The 13,511-nt window shown below is 45.5% G+C and overlaps 3 protein-coding genes across 3 annotated transcripts; 1 reads left to right on the plus strand and 2 right to left on the minus strand.

Moving 5' to 3' along the window:
* Positions 1-1,284: 1,284 nt before the first annotated feature.
* On the minus strand, positions 1,285-3,689 carry F5J12DRAFT_725499 (uncharacterized protein; the record flags this gene model as incomplete). The annotated part of the gene is made up of 5 exons (XM_051741637.1): positions 1,285-1,881; positions 1,933-2,075; positions 2,121-2,829; positions 2,884-3,027; positions 3,090-3,689. The coding sequence occupies 5 exons, from the start codon at positions 3,687-3,689 to the stop codon at positions 1,285-1,287; spliced, it is 2,193 nt and encodes a 730-aa protein (XP_051596807.1).
* A 2,604-nt stretch (positions 3,690-6,293) lies between these two features.
* On the minus strand, positions 6,294-6,848 carry F5J12DRAFT_725491 (uncharacterized protein; the record flags this gene model as incomplete). Its single annotated transcript, XM_051741636.1, has 2 exons — positions 6,294-6,377; positions 6,663-6,848. 2 exons carry the CDS (start codon positions 6,846-6,848, stop codon positions 6,294-6,296), a joined length of 270 nt encoding a protein of 89 aa, XP_051596808.1.
* Positions 6,849-10,656: 3,808 nt separating this feature from the next.
* F5J12DRAFT_785311 (uncharacterized protein) lies at positions 10,657-11,293 on the plus strand (the record flags this gene model as incomplete). The annotated part of the gene is made up of 3 exons (XM_051743219.1): positions 10,657-10,816; positions 10,865-11,056; positions 11,109-11,293. The coding sequence occupies 3 exons, from the start codon at positions 10,657-10,659 to the stop codon at positions 11,291-11,293; spliced, it is 537 nt and encodes a 178-aa protein (XP_051596809.1).
* Positions 11,294-13,511: the final 2,218 nt, after the last annotated feature.

Consider the following 13,511-nt stretch of genomic DNA (forward strand, 5'->3'; position numbering starts at 1 on the left):
GTCACTTTTCACTATTTCATCAGTCAGGGACAAAGGTGTTGCAATGCACTTTTTGGAAAGAACAGGGTGTATCTTGGCATGAATTGCTTTGTTTTGACTGAACCTTAGTGCTCTGGAAAGCTTAGAGTCACTCCTTTCCAATGGTATAGGTATCATGATCATCTGTGCAGAATAGCCCAAGCTACATCAGCAGCAAGTCACACCTCACAAACATTGCAATGCTTTTGTCCCTCACTGTATGTGTCCAGTGGTGCTATTAGCTACCATGGTCATTGAAAAGCAGACTGCCATTGCACTATCTAGCATGGAGGCTGAGTACATGGCCATGTCTGCAGCCGCAAAGGAAGCAATCTGGATACAGACACTGATGGACAAGTTGGACCCCCCTCCCTCTTGACAACTGACCATTCTCCCTATCAACAACCATGCTATTTCCCTAGCCTGGAATGCAATGTTTCATGACCATATGAAGCACATCACTATCCAGCAACACTTTATTCAAGAGAAACTTGACTTGGGTGAAATTTCTGTTGAGTTTGTTCCTCCTACTGAGCAGACTGCAGATGTCCTAACCAAGGGTCTGTCTTGTGAGAGACATCTCTTGTGTTCTAGAGGTGTGGGTGTTATTTTCAAGGACTTGTTTTGCTGAGTGGTTGTGTTGTGGTACATTCTGTTTTCATTATTCAGCAACACAGCCTTATGTAATACACTTGTACTTGTGCTAGTTTTCATCTTTCAAACACACCTCAGTCTTGACATACTCAAGCTGAGGTGAGATACTTTTTCTACAGTTGTTAACTGTACTATTACACTCCTTTATTCTAGTCTTCACAGCTTCCTCTGTTTGAACTGTAGCTCTTCAACCTACAAAAGTAAGTAGGGGGGGATGGTTGGCACCTACAATAATACAACATATCTTGCTTATATCCTGGGATGTAGATGCATTGCAAAAGAATACAGAGCACAAAGCACTCTAAACTCCAGACCATGATTCAAGCATGACTTGTTAGTTATGACATTCACCCCAAAAAGTCAGCCCCTCTGGTAAAAACTCAGGGGTCAAAACAATTTTCAGACCTGAAACAGGATGCATCCAGGAATATGCATGCAATAGTTATTAGTGTCCTGAGGTTTGACATAATGGCACGTTACATGTATTCCAATCGGATGGTTCATACTACGTAGTACAGGAAACCATTATTTGCGGTTCTAGCAGTGAGGTGTCATCGATAATCGACATTTGAATGCTGCCCCACATCACCGCAGCTAGTAAGACATCTCACCTTAGCATTTGGGTAGTGATCTGAGAAAGCTTCGAACCTTTAGGTGCTTGTTGTCTCGACTTTCAAACATTGGATCTTCCTGATATGACCGCTTAACACCCGGGGTGTGAAGTTCGACGTGTTTGGAGTGTTTAACACCATCTGCAAGGTGGCTGGTAAAGACACGTTGGAGTTCTGCAAGTGCATCGGTATATGCTGGCGGCATGCTATTTTCGCTTGCAATGTAAGCGATCTTGAGCGCCTGGCGCATGGCAGAAACGACGGTAAAAGCTGCGGGTTGAAAAGAGGTCGGAAGCACTTCGTAGTCCACATCAGCGGAGAATGCAGAAAAACGAGCATTGAATCGTCCGGGGAAGAGCTCGTCAAACCACTTTCTCTGCGCTTCCGATTGCTGATGGCCCACCTTGTCAACGTGTCGATAGAGTATCCATGTTGCTATCCACCAAAGAGACTCCATATCGTGTAGGGGATTAAACTTATATGGGAACTTATCCTTATCTTTGTTGTCCTTGAAGAAATCGGCGACGGATAAAACTTTGGGCGGTTCAAACAAGTATTTTTGAGCTTCGACCTCGCAGGCCATAAAATCTAGTGTTCCCTTGAACGCGTCACTGGAAGGGCTTCGGTAGGGAATGAAGTATCTACTTACCGTACAGACCTCATTGCTGGCCTTGGAGTTCATACGTTTTGCATACTCGAGGTCAGCTAACTTGCCCACCTCACCCGCCCGTAAAGCATTTCCGGTGCTGACGTCACGGTGCACCCAACCCACGCTGTGCAAAAGCTGCAAGGCTGATAATTACATATAAGCCTCTAGCGAAAGCTTGCAAATACAACTCAGCAAACCTTTAAGAACATCTTGTAGCGTCTGAAATGCGGTACCGAGGTGCTGAAGTTCGTGTATAGGCGTGCAAACTTCCTTGAATACCAGACGGAAATGGATCCTGTGTTGGATTTTCGAATGCTTGGTGGCACCCGGGACGGAAGGCAGACTTTGTGCGAGTCCTTCACTGGACCTGGTGGGTTTCGCCTTCAATATTCCATCGACAGATAGCGCATATGAAGCACAGTCAGCTGGCAGATCGGATCCGTGTAGAAGGCTGGTGGTGCCATCGATCATCCCATGCACCGTCACGTCCCCTGCTTCAACGACAGTGAGAAAATATTGTCTAGCCTCTTGCTCTACCTCGGTGCCCAGCTTCCGCAAGTCATCAAATATTTGTTCAAGGATTTTATCCTCGCGGTCCCGGTCACTCTCTCTCCAGGAATCCTTTAATACGACGGGTTCCGCATCCAATTTTCCATCTCGAGACCTAAGATGGACTTTGAAGATCCGAGTCCCACGACCACTCACACCATCGACGCCGAAATCGGAAATGACCTTCGTGGTTTGGTATTCGATGGTTCGCCCGTCTTCTGTCTCCACAGTAATGATGTATTGAGTTTCATCCTCGACGCACACTCTCCGGATTGTTGGGTCCCATCCGAGCTCATGGTTCTCTGCGAACACGAGGGCACAGAAGAAGTGGATGAGGTGTTCTGGCTCCTGTTGAGAGGGTCAGTCACGAACGGCAATAGAGTCGACGACGTGACCACTAACGCTAAAGAAATTAAACGACTTGCTGACGAGCGTGACCGCCCGGCAAGTGAACCAAAACCTCATTTCTGTGTTCTCGATGGTAACACCAAATGCCGCGCGGCGACATGGGTCGCTACGCATAATGTGGTGCAGGCCCCATATTACCTTCTTGTCATCCTATCATACTAGATTAGCGGTGGTCGAATAGAAGTGTGGCTGTCACTCACGTATTTGCGCTCGGCGGTCCCGTCACTCTTTTTGAACTCAAACGAAACGGCGATATCGTACCATGAATCGTGATCAGAGTTTTTCGCACTGTTCTTCTTGGCCCCCGGTATGTCAACACTCTTCTTCTCCAATAGTAGCAGGTACGCATCCGGGAGACTGGAATCGGGCAGGTCGGAGTGTGGCGATTGCGTAGGTCGTGATACAAACCTAAGCGTTGCTGGGGTGTGGAGGTCTTTGGCAGCTTCGCATACGACCGCGTCAAAAACCTTCGAAAGAGGTTCCAATGTCTCCTCCTCAGATACACCAGAAAGTTTCGGCTCCTTAATCGCAGTCCACCCCGAGTGTCGGGACCAAGCCTCAGCACCCTCCAACGAAGTCTTGATTTTACCTATGTCAATCTGCTTACGAAGGGGTGGCAGGGCAGCAGACTTGAAATACTCCAATGGCACTTGAGGGATTGCACCTAGGCCATTGGGGACAGCCGTCCTACCGAGAGCGAGGTCTCCCGAATGGTAACCCGCCAACGACGTCTGTTTCGGCTGGGGTAAGGTGTCAGGTGTGACGGGCACCCCTGGTGGCGGCGTGGATATTCTCGTCATAGTTAAACCAAAGAAAAGTCGAAGTCGAAAACTTCGACTTCGACTTCAGCAAAGTAGTCACGTGATGATTATATAAGCTGTGCACGCCCGCACAAATGCAAAGTCCAAGTTTCAGGCTTCTGCTTCAGAGCTTGTATGGAAACTGTAGTTCAGTTGAGGTTCACACAGTTCTTGGATTGTTCTTGTTTGATGAGTGGTGGAGAGATCTGGGCCAATGACTCGGAGATTGAAATGTTGGTATCCCTCCCAATGGTAGGATGTCTCTCACTCCCTATCTTGCCTCTGCCAATACTCAATGCAAGCACATCTGGTGAGTACTGATTGAACTTTTTAATGTTCTTGGATCAAATATCATGGAACTGGCAGCACCTGTGGGAGAAGTAGATGAGGGAGCCAAGCATGCTGACTGGACAACAGAGGAGACCACTGCACTCATCAAGTACTTGCATGTACATTGCTCAGAATGTGCTGATGCTGGGAACTTCCACCAAGTGACACATGTCAATGCTGCAGAGCACATTTGCCCCCTCCATTGGACTGGTAAGATCAAGGATTACAAAAATGTGTCAATCAAATGGGGATCAGTATGTCCTTCCCTACTCTAAGTCTGTGATATTGATGTTCAGCAGATGTAGATCAAACAAATATACAATGCAATAATGACTTATCACAGAGGATCAGGAGAACATTGGGACAATGAAAATGGTGTGAATATCTGTGGAGCAGCTGACACAGAAAAATGGGGCAAGTTTGTTGCCATCAAGGTATGTATTTGGTATGAATAGATACTAATATGTTACTGAGACATTCAGAGAAATACAATTATGAGGCCCTTCCATAACAAGGGCTAGGAGTACCTCCAGTTCATTGAGGATATTTTTCCACAGGGTGGCACAACTGGTGCTCATGTTTTCCATGCTGGGATGTCAAACCCCACCCCTACCATGACTACTGGCAGTACTGCTTCCATTCCTTCCATCCCCCCCACTGCTGCCACATCAGCCAAAATGTCTGACCCCACTACCACATCCACTTCAGCTGGAAAGCACTCATTTGTGGTGATGGCCACTGATATCACAGCAACAGAATCCCCCTCTGGGCCCTCCCTTCTATTCTCAACAAACCAGCCTCCCCAGTCAACTCCAGTCTCATCCATTCATGAGAGTAAGCACAGCTGGATGTCCACATGCTCTTCCAGCAAGGCAAAGCCTCAAGCCACCAATGCTCATACTGTTGTGGTCATATCAGTCAACAATACAATTCAACAATGTTCATGAATCCACTGATCACAGTTCAGACAGCCACTCAGATGTTGTACAAAGATGCCAAGATCCTTCCCCATCACCATGCATTCATGACATGTCAGTTGTCTGGCATATCTAACACTGCAGCTGTCTTTATTTCTTTGCCTGATGAACAAGCCCAGCATGCATATGTAGTAGATATGTACAACTCTGCCCAAGAAGGAATGGGCCATGGCACATAGAATCCCCCCCCCTCATCATCATGTAGCTTCATGTCTTGCATCTAGTTAGTGCTGCATGTATATTTGCTCCAGAATGCATACATTTTCTCCTCTGAACACATCATAAATTGATTCAGTGCAAGTATGAGATGCAGTAACTATGCTAAACAACATCTGCCACTTCATCTTTGAAGAAATCTGATTCTACATCTGATTCTGCATCCATGTCACCCCTCTGTGCTTGCTCTCCCAAGACAAACTGATAGTCATTCTACATTTCCATCACAATGTCATCCTGCATCCTGTGCATGAATAAGTCTTCTTCTACACCTGTTGCAGGTCCCATAGCTTGGAGATGAACAGGAGCACCTTCACCTTCATTGTCTTCATCAGCCATGAGGTCACCTGTGCCCTCCCCATTCTGATCATGGGTATAGATGAATTTGTGCCATATGTCAATGTTGTATTCTGGTACCAGGAGCAGTATTCAAAACTGGTGCTTCAAAACACTGAAAATATGTTCTATCACATTCCATGCAGATGCATGCCACAAGTTAAAGAGTTCCTCTTTATTTGTTGGTCTGATGGGAACTAAGAAAATGGAAAAAGGAATGGAAAAAGGAAAATGTACCAGGTATTGGCATGGCCCCGTTCTGCAAGATGGTACCAAACACCTCAGTAGGGGATGAGCAGCTCTCGATGTGAGGGGTAGCCAGCATCAGCAAGAAGGTATTTTCTGGCAGGGATGTGGAAATTGGTAGATGTTGCATCGCCATATACATGAGCACCCATTGCAGACCCTTCCCACCCTGTCAATGTAAAGATGAACCTCAGACTGAAGTCACAGATAAAAAGCCCATTCTGTGAGAGGAATCCTTTGCAATTGTGATAGTTTGAATGTATGGTTGTGGGGGGGGATACAGGAATGTGGCAGCCATCGATTGTGCTGATTGCATCCCAAAAGTATGGCCAAAACTTGGGGTTGTGGTGTATTTTTGGATGGACAGCTTCACCAGTTAGAAACTGTATGTAGATGGAATAGAATGGTGGGTCTGAAAATATAAAGAGCAATTTCTTGAAGTATCTGTATGCAAATATGTGAATTGTCACATGGATTTTGTATTGAAGTCACTGAGATATCATATCATTTGATCACTGAAATCATTTGCCAACATGCCTGTCAGGCCAGTTACACATGTATACAGGAAAATTGCAAGCTGTTCCTGTTGCAAATTTCTTGGGCATGTGATAAGAACCTTATAATACATGTTAAGGGTGGCTGTTCACACTTCCATTATAAGCCATGCCAATGCCACCCATGTGTCATTGAAAGATTGCCAAAAATGGGTATTTGTACATAATATTTTACACATTTGCACTATATCTTAGATAAAATATCACATATTTGCTATAATCTAGCCAAACCTGATCATTATAATGGCAAGTGGTCCATTACACACTGCTTACAATGGGGGCACATGACAATGGACCAAATAAATTTGTGACACCCCCAGGGTAACAAACTTTGAGTTTTTATGACCAATGCCTTGAAGCTCCTCAACAAGCTCAACAAAAACCTCCTTGCTCATACCAAACTCACAGCAGATACAATCAGGATGACCGGTCAAGACTGCCTGGACCCACATTTCTCCAGAGAGTCTGGAGGTGTGGTATGGTATTGGGTCTCTGCACATGCTGAAACCAATCAGCTCAGCCAACAAGGCCAGAAGTGTCTGGAGAAGGACCAAGATTTGCTGCAGCAGGGCACAGCATATGTTCAGATGATCAGGCAGCATGTTCAATCCCCAACATGCTGCCAGGCCTTGTGCCAAACTTGTGTGCCACTTGTCAAACAAGAGAACTGTGTGAACTTCAACTGAACTATGGTTTCCATACAAGCTCTCAGTAATGTAGTCATGTGATGATATACTAGAACATGGCAGGCACCTTGTTTACCATGCCAGAGTGCTGCCCTCACAGCATGGACCACACAAAAGAGATGTACAACCAATAGATTCATGTACCAATACCATGGCCCACATGCATGATGACATAGTACAAATACATTCCACCCTAACAACAGCAGTTAATCCACACCTATGTAGTGCCCTCACTTCTGAGGAACTGATGACTGAGAAGTTCATGCCTAAGCTGAATCAGCAACCACTCATGAGCAGACAAGTAGCTGAGACTCACAAATCATCCTTGATCAGAAAACACTGAGCATGGACAAAGGGATAAATGCTTCCACATACATAACCACCCAAAAGCCAGAATGAAACCCAAGCTCTCAAAAATCTCAGCAGGCAAAAGGGACATGCCATGCATTTGGCTGATATTAATCCACAGCCCATGGCAGTCTGTAATTGAGTGAGGCACCAATCTACAAAGCCCAGACACACCATGCATCTCATGGCAAGCCACCAAAAGAAAACCCCACATGGCATACTCCTTGAGAGCACATATTGTCTTGAAGCCAAACACCTCGAAGTATAAGGGGCCTGAATTAACCATCAACAATAGCTTGAGGGTCAGTGATGGATATGCACAGAAGATGTTGTCTGCCATGATGAAATTCATCACTGCAATGCTGTGAAATTCAAAAATCAGTGACACAGCTGCCACAGTGGAGGACACAATGACATTGATAGACTGTTGGCTGTTGGAGAATGGCATGACATAGCAAATTGAGGAAGAGCCACATGGCCCTGCATCCACAGATTGCTGGCACATGATGACATAGTCTGTGCACAGTGGTGAGAGAAGCTCAGATGCAATGCAAAGTCTGAGGCACCCACCATCGTGTTGTAGTAGTACTGACAGGTACATCAACTGATGACAGGAGATATATATATATATTGAGGTCAGATGGCACCCAAGGGGTCTCATTCACAGGTAACAGGATGTGCAGCATGCAGGACCCAGACACAGTGGCATCACATGACCACAGGAGACTCAGCAGCATCCCAGCATTGCTGAAAAATGGCATAGTCAACAGATGCAGGCAGTGCAGGATGTATTCATGAGCAATCTTATTCAGCACAGTAGGGGTCTGAGCCAACATAGTGATGTCCCCAATGTTACTATACCCAAGGATATGTCATTTAACCTCAAGTGGCAGAGAATTCATCATAGGCAGGAGTGTTGGGTTAAACATACCTCCTCAACTGCTCAATATATGCCTCAGACAATAAGGGGTATAAGGGGCACCCCTATGCTGCACATGACTCCCTTGAGGGGCTGTAGAGATCTACCATGTGCCACACATGGGAAGAGGCTGATGGGACATGTTGTCTATTGCCATGGATGAGACAATCGCACAAGCTGATGCCACCTCTGCTGTCCATTCATCCTGCTCTTCACCATCAAAGCACTCCCACTTGCCTTCCAAACAGCACATGCATACTGATGAAGATGCACTCGACATGGAATATGATGATAATGCTCCTCCTATAGAGCCATTACAGTTAGCTCAAAAAAAGGTACCAAGGGATCCTTCATGCAAAAACCCAAGCTCATTTCTGTTCTCAGACACAGAATGATTATATCCATGAATGGCTTCCACACAAAGAGGAGTTCATGAGGGTCCTGTTGGAGCTGGAAGCACCTCCTGACCCATGGAACTGCATAAGTTGTGGAACAGATGGGTTGTACAGATGTGCAGATCACTTGCAGCAGCCCATGTTCTGCAGGGAATGCTGTAGAATGACTCACCAATGCTTGCTTTTTCACAGAGTGCAGCACTGGAATGGGGAGTTCTTTGAGGAATTGGCACTCCATATGGTGAGAGATGCCCTCATTACTTCACATTGCATTTACAGAGTGGACTCAGACTGGTGCTCAGCTGCACCTTGGGCACACCAGAGCAGCTTGCCTTTTGGATCCATCCCATGCAAATGGGACTGGAGGGCCTGTCAAAATGAATGCCCCTGGATGGGAAGATGTTGATGATGTTCTTCCCCACATGTGTCAGCCCATCAGGTCAAAATATCTCACTGTCATCAATGTGACTGGGGTGCATTTCATCCCAGTATGTTGGTGCCAGTGCAAAGCTGCAGAAAGCTTCTGGCTACAATTGCTGCAAGCCAAGCAATTTCCTGCTACATTCAAAAAACCAAGTACTGCATTTACATTTGCAGTCTTGGATGATTTTGTGAGACAACCTGGAATGTGGCACATCTGGGATGAACTATTACTCAAAATTGTGACAGATGACTTCTGATGTCTTTCCTCACCTAGTTCCAGTAGGTTGTCAGACCATGATGGTCAATTGCAGGGCATCTAAGGCAGTAATATGACCAGGACAGATACCAGGAGTTGCTGTGAGTTGCAAGGCAATGGTGACTCCTGAAACTGTTGAAATGGAATGGCTTCCTGTAATGTGAGCAGGCTCCTAAAAAAGGGGAGTTGGGGTTATTTTGTGTGGCATGTCCACAGCCTGGGATCAATGTTGACCCAGCAGAAGATCTGGATCAGTAAGTGTTGGGATTTGGCTCATCCCCTGTCATTAACCTTCCAAAGCTGGAAATATACCTGCATGCTAGTGATGGATGGAAATTTCAAAGCTGAACATACACATGACAGGTGTCCTGCAGATCAGGTGTGGTTGATGGATGGCCATGGATTCATGGTCACAGATCCAGATTATCAGGCATACCTGAAGGCCACACCCCACATCACAGAGGTACATTTGTCAGACTGCTTCCACCATTCAATTACTCATGTGTTAGCTAGAAATCAGCATGCAACAATCATAAGGCAATTAATCAGGCCAATGCCCAACAGGGCAGACTTCACTTGACCAGAATTGGTGTGATGGCATGTGCCCAGCATGGGTGTTTTTACCCACATTCTGCAGTTGACTTCCAAAAAGGGGAAAGGTAGGATATCACATCAATGATGTGCCTCCAGCTCATGGCAGTTCAGGCAGTTACACATGGATTACTCATTGGCAAATGCATTGCACTACAACATGGCAGGAATCAACCATGTCCTATGCTTCTATGACATCAACTGCTCATACATGAAAAATTTACACATGGAGGTCCAAAATAGCACATTCATTGACATCCTGGTGAAGCATTAGTGATTTGTTGGTGATTGGGGAGGACTGTAGATTCTGAAGGGAAATGAGGAAGGCCAGAGGGGCTCCTATAGCCTGAGCAAATGATAGAGGTGACATCTGGGGACTTCTAAGGCAGTCTGTGGGCTCAACTTGAATGTTTCTTGTCTCAGGGTGACTCATCTATTGTTTTAAAAAAAACTAAGTACAGCAAGTACTAGGTAGGGCTGACTAAGCAACCCAAAAAGCGAAAATCCAAGTACCACTAACAGAAAAACACCTAAAATGAAAACTAAATAAAATGAACAAAATAAAACACATGCTCTAGTAGGGAAATTACATTCCCTACACTGGATTCAATGCAGATTATGCCAGGAATCAGAATGTGGCATGTGCATGGTCACAAACAGGAATGCTATGCCTGACATGCACCCTTATTCATGCAAGGCGCTGGGTGGGTAGATGGAGAAATCATTGAGACCTTGTGGTTGCTACTCAACATTGCATCCACCTTGGCCCAGGGCATGAGTGCCCCACACAACCAGGAGCTGTTGGATTTTCAGATCAACAATTGCAACTTCATGAAGATGATTTGCATGGGTATGAGCTTCTATTCATGTGCTAACCTTCCTGACTGTTTGCATTTAGTCAATAGTCTGATGCAGAAACTGACAACTGTGAGGGTAGCAGCAGATATGGCAAAATGGCCATTCAAGACATTGGATGAAGCAGTGTCTGTGACACAATGTGATATGTGGACCTACCAAGAGCAAGTGGCCTTCAGAGACCAAATGGTTGACCCCTCTGCCATGGATATCTTCAAAGTGCAAATGAAGAAGGGTAAGGTTCATGCCTGTTCCTCCTTTCACAATACATCTGAAATGTTCATTAGCCCCAACAGTGTATACTGTTGAACTGGAGTTTTTGAACAATACCACATTGAGCAGGGCACAGTGTGGGATGGGAAGTTGGCTCACTCATGGTCTCAGGTTGGAAGAAGTGGCAATCACATTGTGCATCGATCATTGCAATGTTGGTGCACATGTGCCAGAGCTGAAAAGATTGGTAATTGCATGAGCAAGGAGTGCTTATTATCAGAGCAGTCAGGGATTGTCACAGATGCCACCATATACATCAGTCTACAGCAAGATGTGGGAGGTGATTGGAATCCAATCAATGAGGAAGGCAATGAACTTCAAGACAGCTGGTGCATGTCTGACAGATATCTATTGGATGCTGAAGACCTGAATGGAAGCTCTGATGAAATGCTCATGGCCAATACCACTGACCTTGGAGGGATAGCCACATTGCTGCTTCCATCAACTGTTGGAATGGTTGCTTTCCATTCCTGCAATTCAGACTGTCTCTGTGATATGGAGCTCTATCCATTTTTGACACTGCTCCTCATCAATCATCCCCCACTCTTCCCCCACTCTTTCCCACAGCCAGTGAATGACTGTAGGAGCACTCTCATAACCTGAGAGGCATCTCTTGAGGTGACTCCAAGTATGTTCAATGGGATTACAGTCTGGAGATTGTGCAGGCCAGTCCAGAAGGTTGATTTCCTGTTCTTCCAACCAACTTTGGGCTCTCCTAGAGGTGTGCTTTCTGGCAGCTGCACTTGTGTCTGGAGATCAAATGGTGGAACTAGTGAAAGGATATGAAAATGACACTTTATGACACCAAAAATACATTCGATAACATTGCAGGCTGACACATGCCACAAGTTGAACAATTCTTGCTTGTTCACAGGCCTGCAGTTTTCATCAGTGGGATGGTCAGGGGATTGTAAGTGTGATTACTTACCTTATGCTAGCATGGCCCCATTCAGCTAAATGGTAGCATACACCACAGTATGGAACAAGCAATGTTCAGTCTGCAGGAAATCTGGCATCTGCAAGCAAAAATTTTCCTTTGGGAATCCTCAAGTCATGTGTGGTCGCATATTCATAGACATGGGTGTCTGCTGCACTGCCCTCCCAGCCAATAAGAGAGTATATAAACCATGAGTCAAAATTGCATGCAAAGAGACAGTTTTGGGAAACATATCCCTTGCAGTTCTGGTAGTTTGAACATACATAGGTGGGGGGAGATACATGGATATGGCTTCCATCAATGGTGCCAATAGCATTGCAGAAGTATGGCCAGAATTTTGGGTTGTTTTGGATCTTCAAAGGAACAGTATTGCCAGCTGGAAATCGAATGTAGTCTGTATAAAAAGGTTGTGTTGCAAGCATGGTGAGTATGATATGGAAATAACTGGAAACTCCATGCAGTAGTTACATCAGAGGAGTGTTAAATACATACTGTGAAATTGTATCATTTGATCATTGAAAGCACTCCCCTACATGCCTGAATGGCAGGCCAGTGATGCATGTATACAGGAATATTGCAAGTTGTTCCTTGAGAGAAATGAACCTTGAATTCTTGAGTCCAAGCTGCTGCAAAGCGACAATAACCTGCTGGAAAACCTCCACATGCATCCCAAGTTCGCAACAAATGTGTTCTGGGCAGCCCACAAGCAGTTCCAGCACCTAGTCAAGTTGAAGTGCCTTTCGACCATCTGCAGCCACAGATGGTCATCAAAGGTGGCCCTGTCTGGGTGGGTGATTAGTCTCCACTTCAGAAATGGGAGACCCTCATTCTCCCATCCAACCCTCTCATGCCATTTGCAGAACCTTTTGGCTGCAATGATGGTGAGTGGGATCTCATGCATCATCCTCACAATTTCATGCATGGAATCTTATATTCCTCAGAGGTGCAACATGTGGGATGATATTTGGACTTGCCACTACTTCCACTACCCTTCCCACAGCCTCCTTCCAAGCCACAAACCTTGGCTTGTCAGCCAAGTCCTCTGTTCCATGGACTTGCCAATCAATGATTTTGATGATGGAGTTTGCTGCAGCTGTGAGCTCATCACATTTGGTGTAGATCTTCATTGTGCTGTTGAGATGGATGCAGGTAATGCATGGGATGTGACCTCTGATGGAACACATGGAATACCACCTATGATCGCTCAGAAACACAAGAATATCTTCTGCATCAATGTGACCTATTTTACAGCCCAATACATTTGATCCCACATTATTATTGATGTAGTTATGGGTCCATATTTGTCAATCTGCCCAGTCATCCCATTGTTGGACCCATCCATTTGACCCAAACTGGTTCATGCCATGTTGATGGCCCTGTCAATATGATGCATCATAATACCTCGATATGGCTGATGGGCCCATTGTTACACATGAATCAGCCCAACCACACTGTTGATGGCTCCATTTATTTGATCCAA

The sequence above is a fragment of the Pisolithus orientalis genome (genome assembly GCF_024613125.1).
Source record: "Pisolithus orientalis strain OTSU chromosome Unknown F5J12scaffold_35, whole genome shotgun sequence".
Classification (NCBI taxonomy): domain Eukaryota; kingdom Fungi; phylum Basidiomycota; class Agaricomycetes; order Boletales; family Pisolithaceae; genus Pisolithus; species Pisolithus orientalis.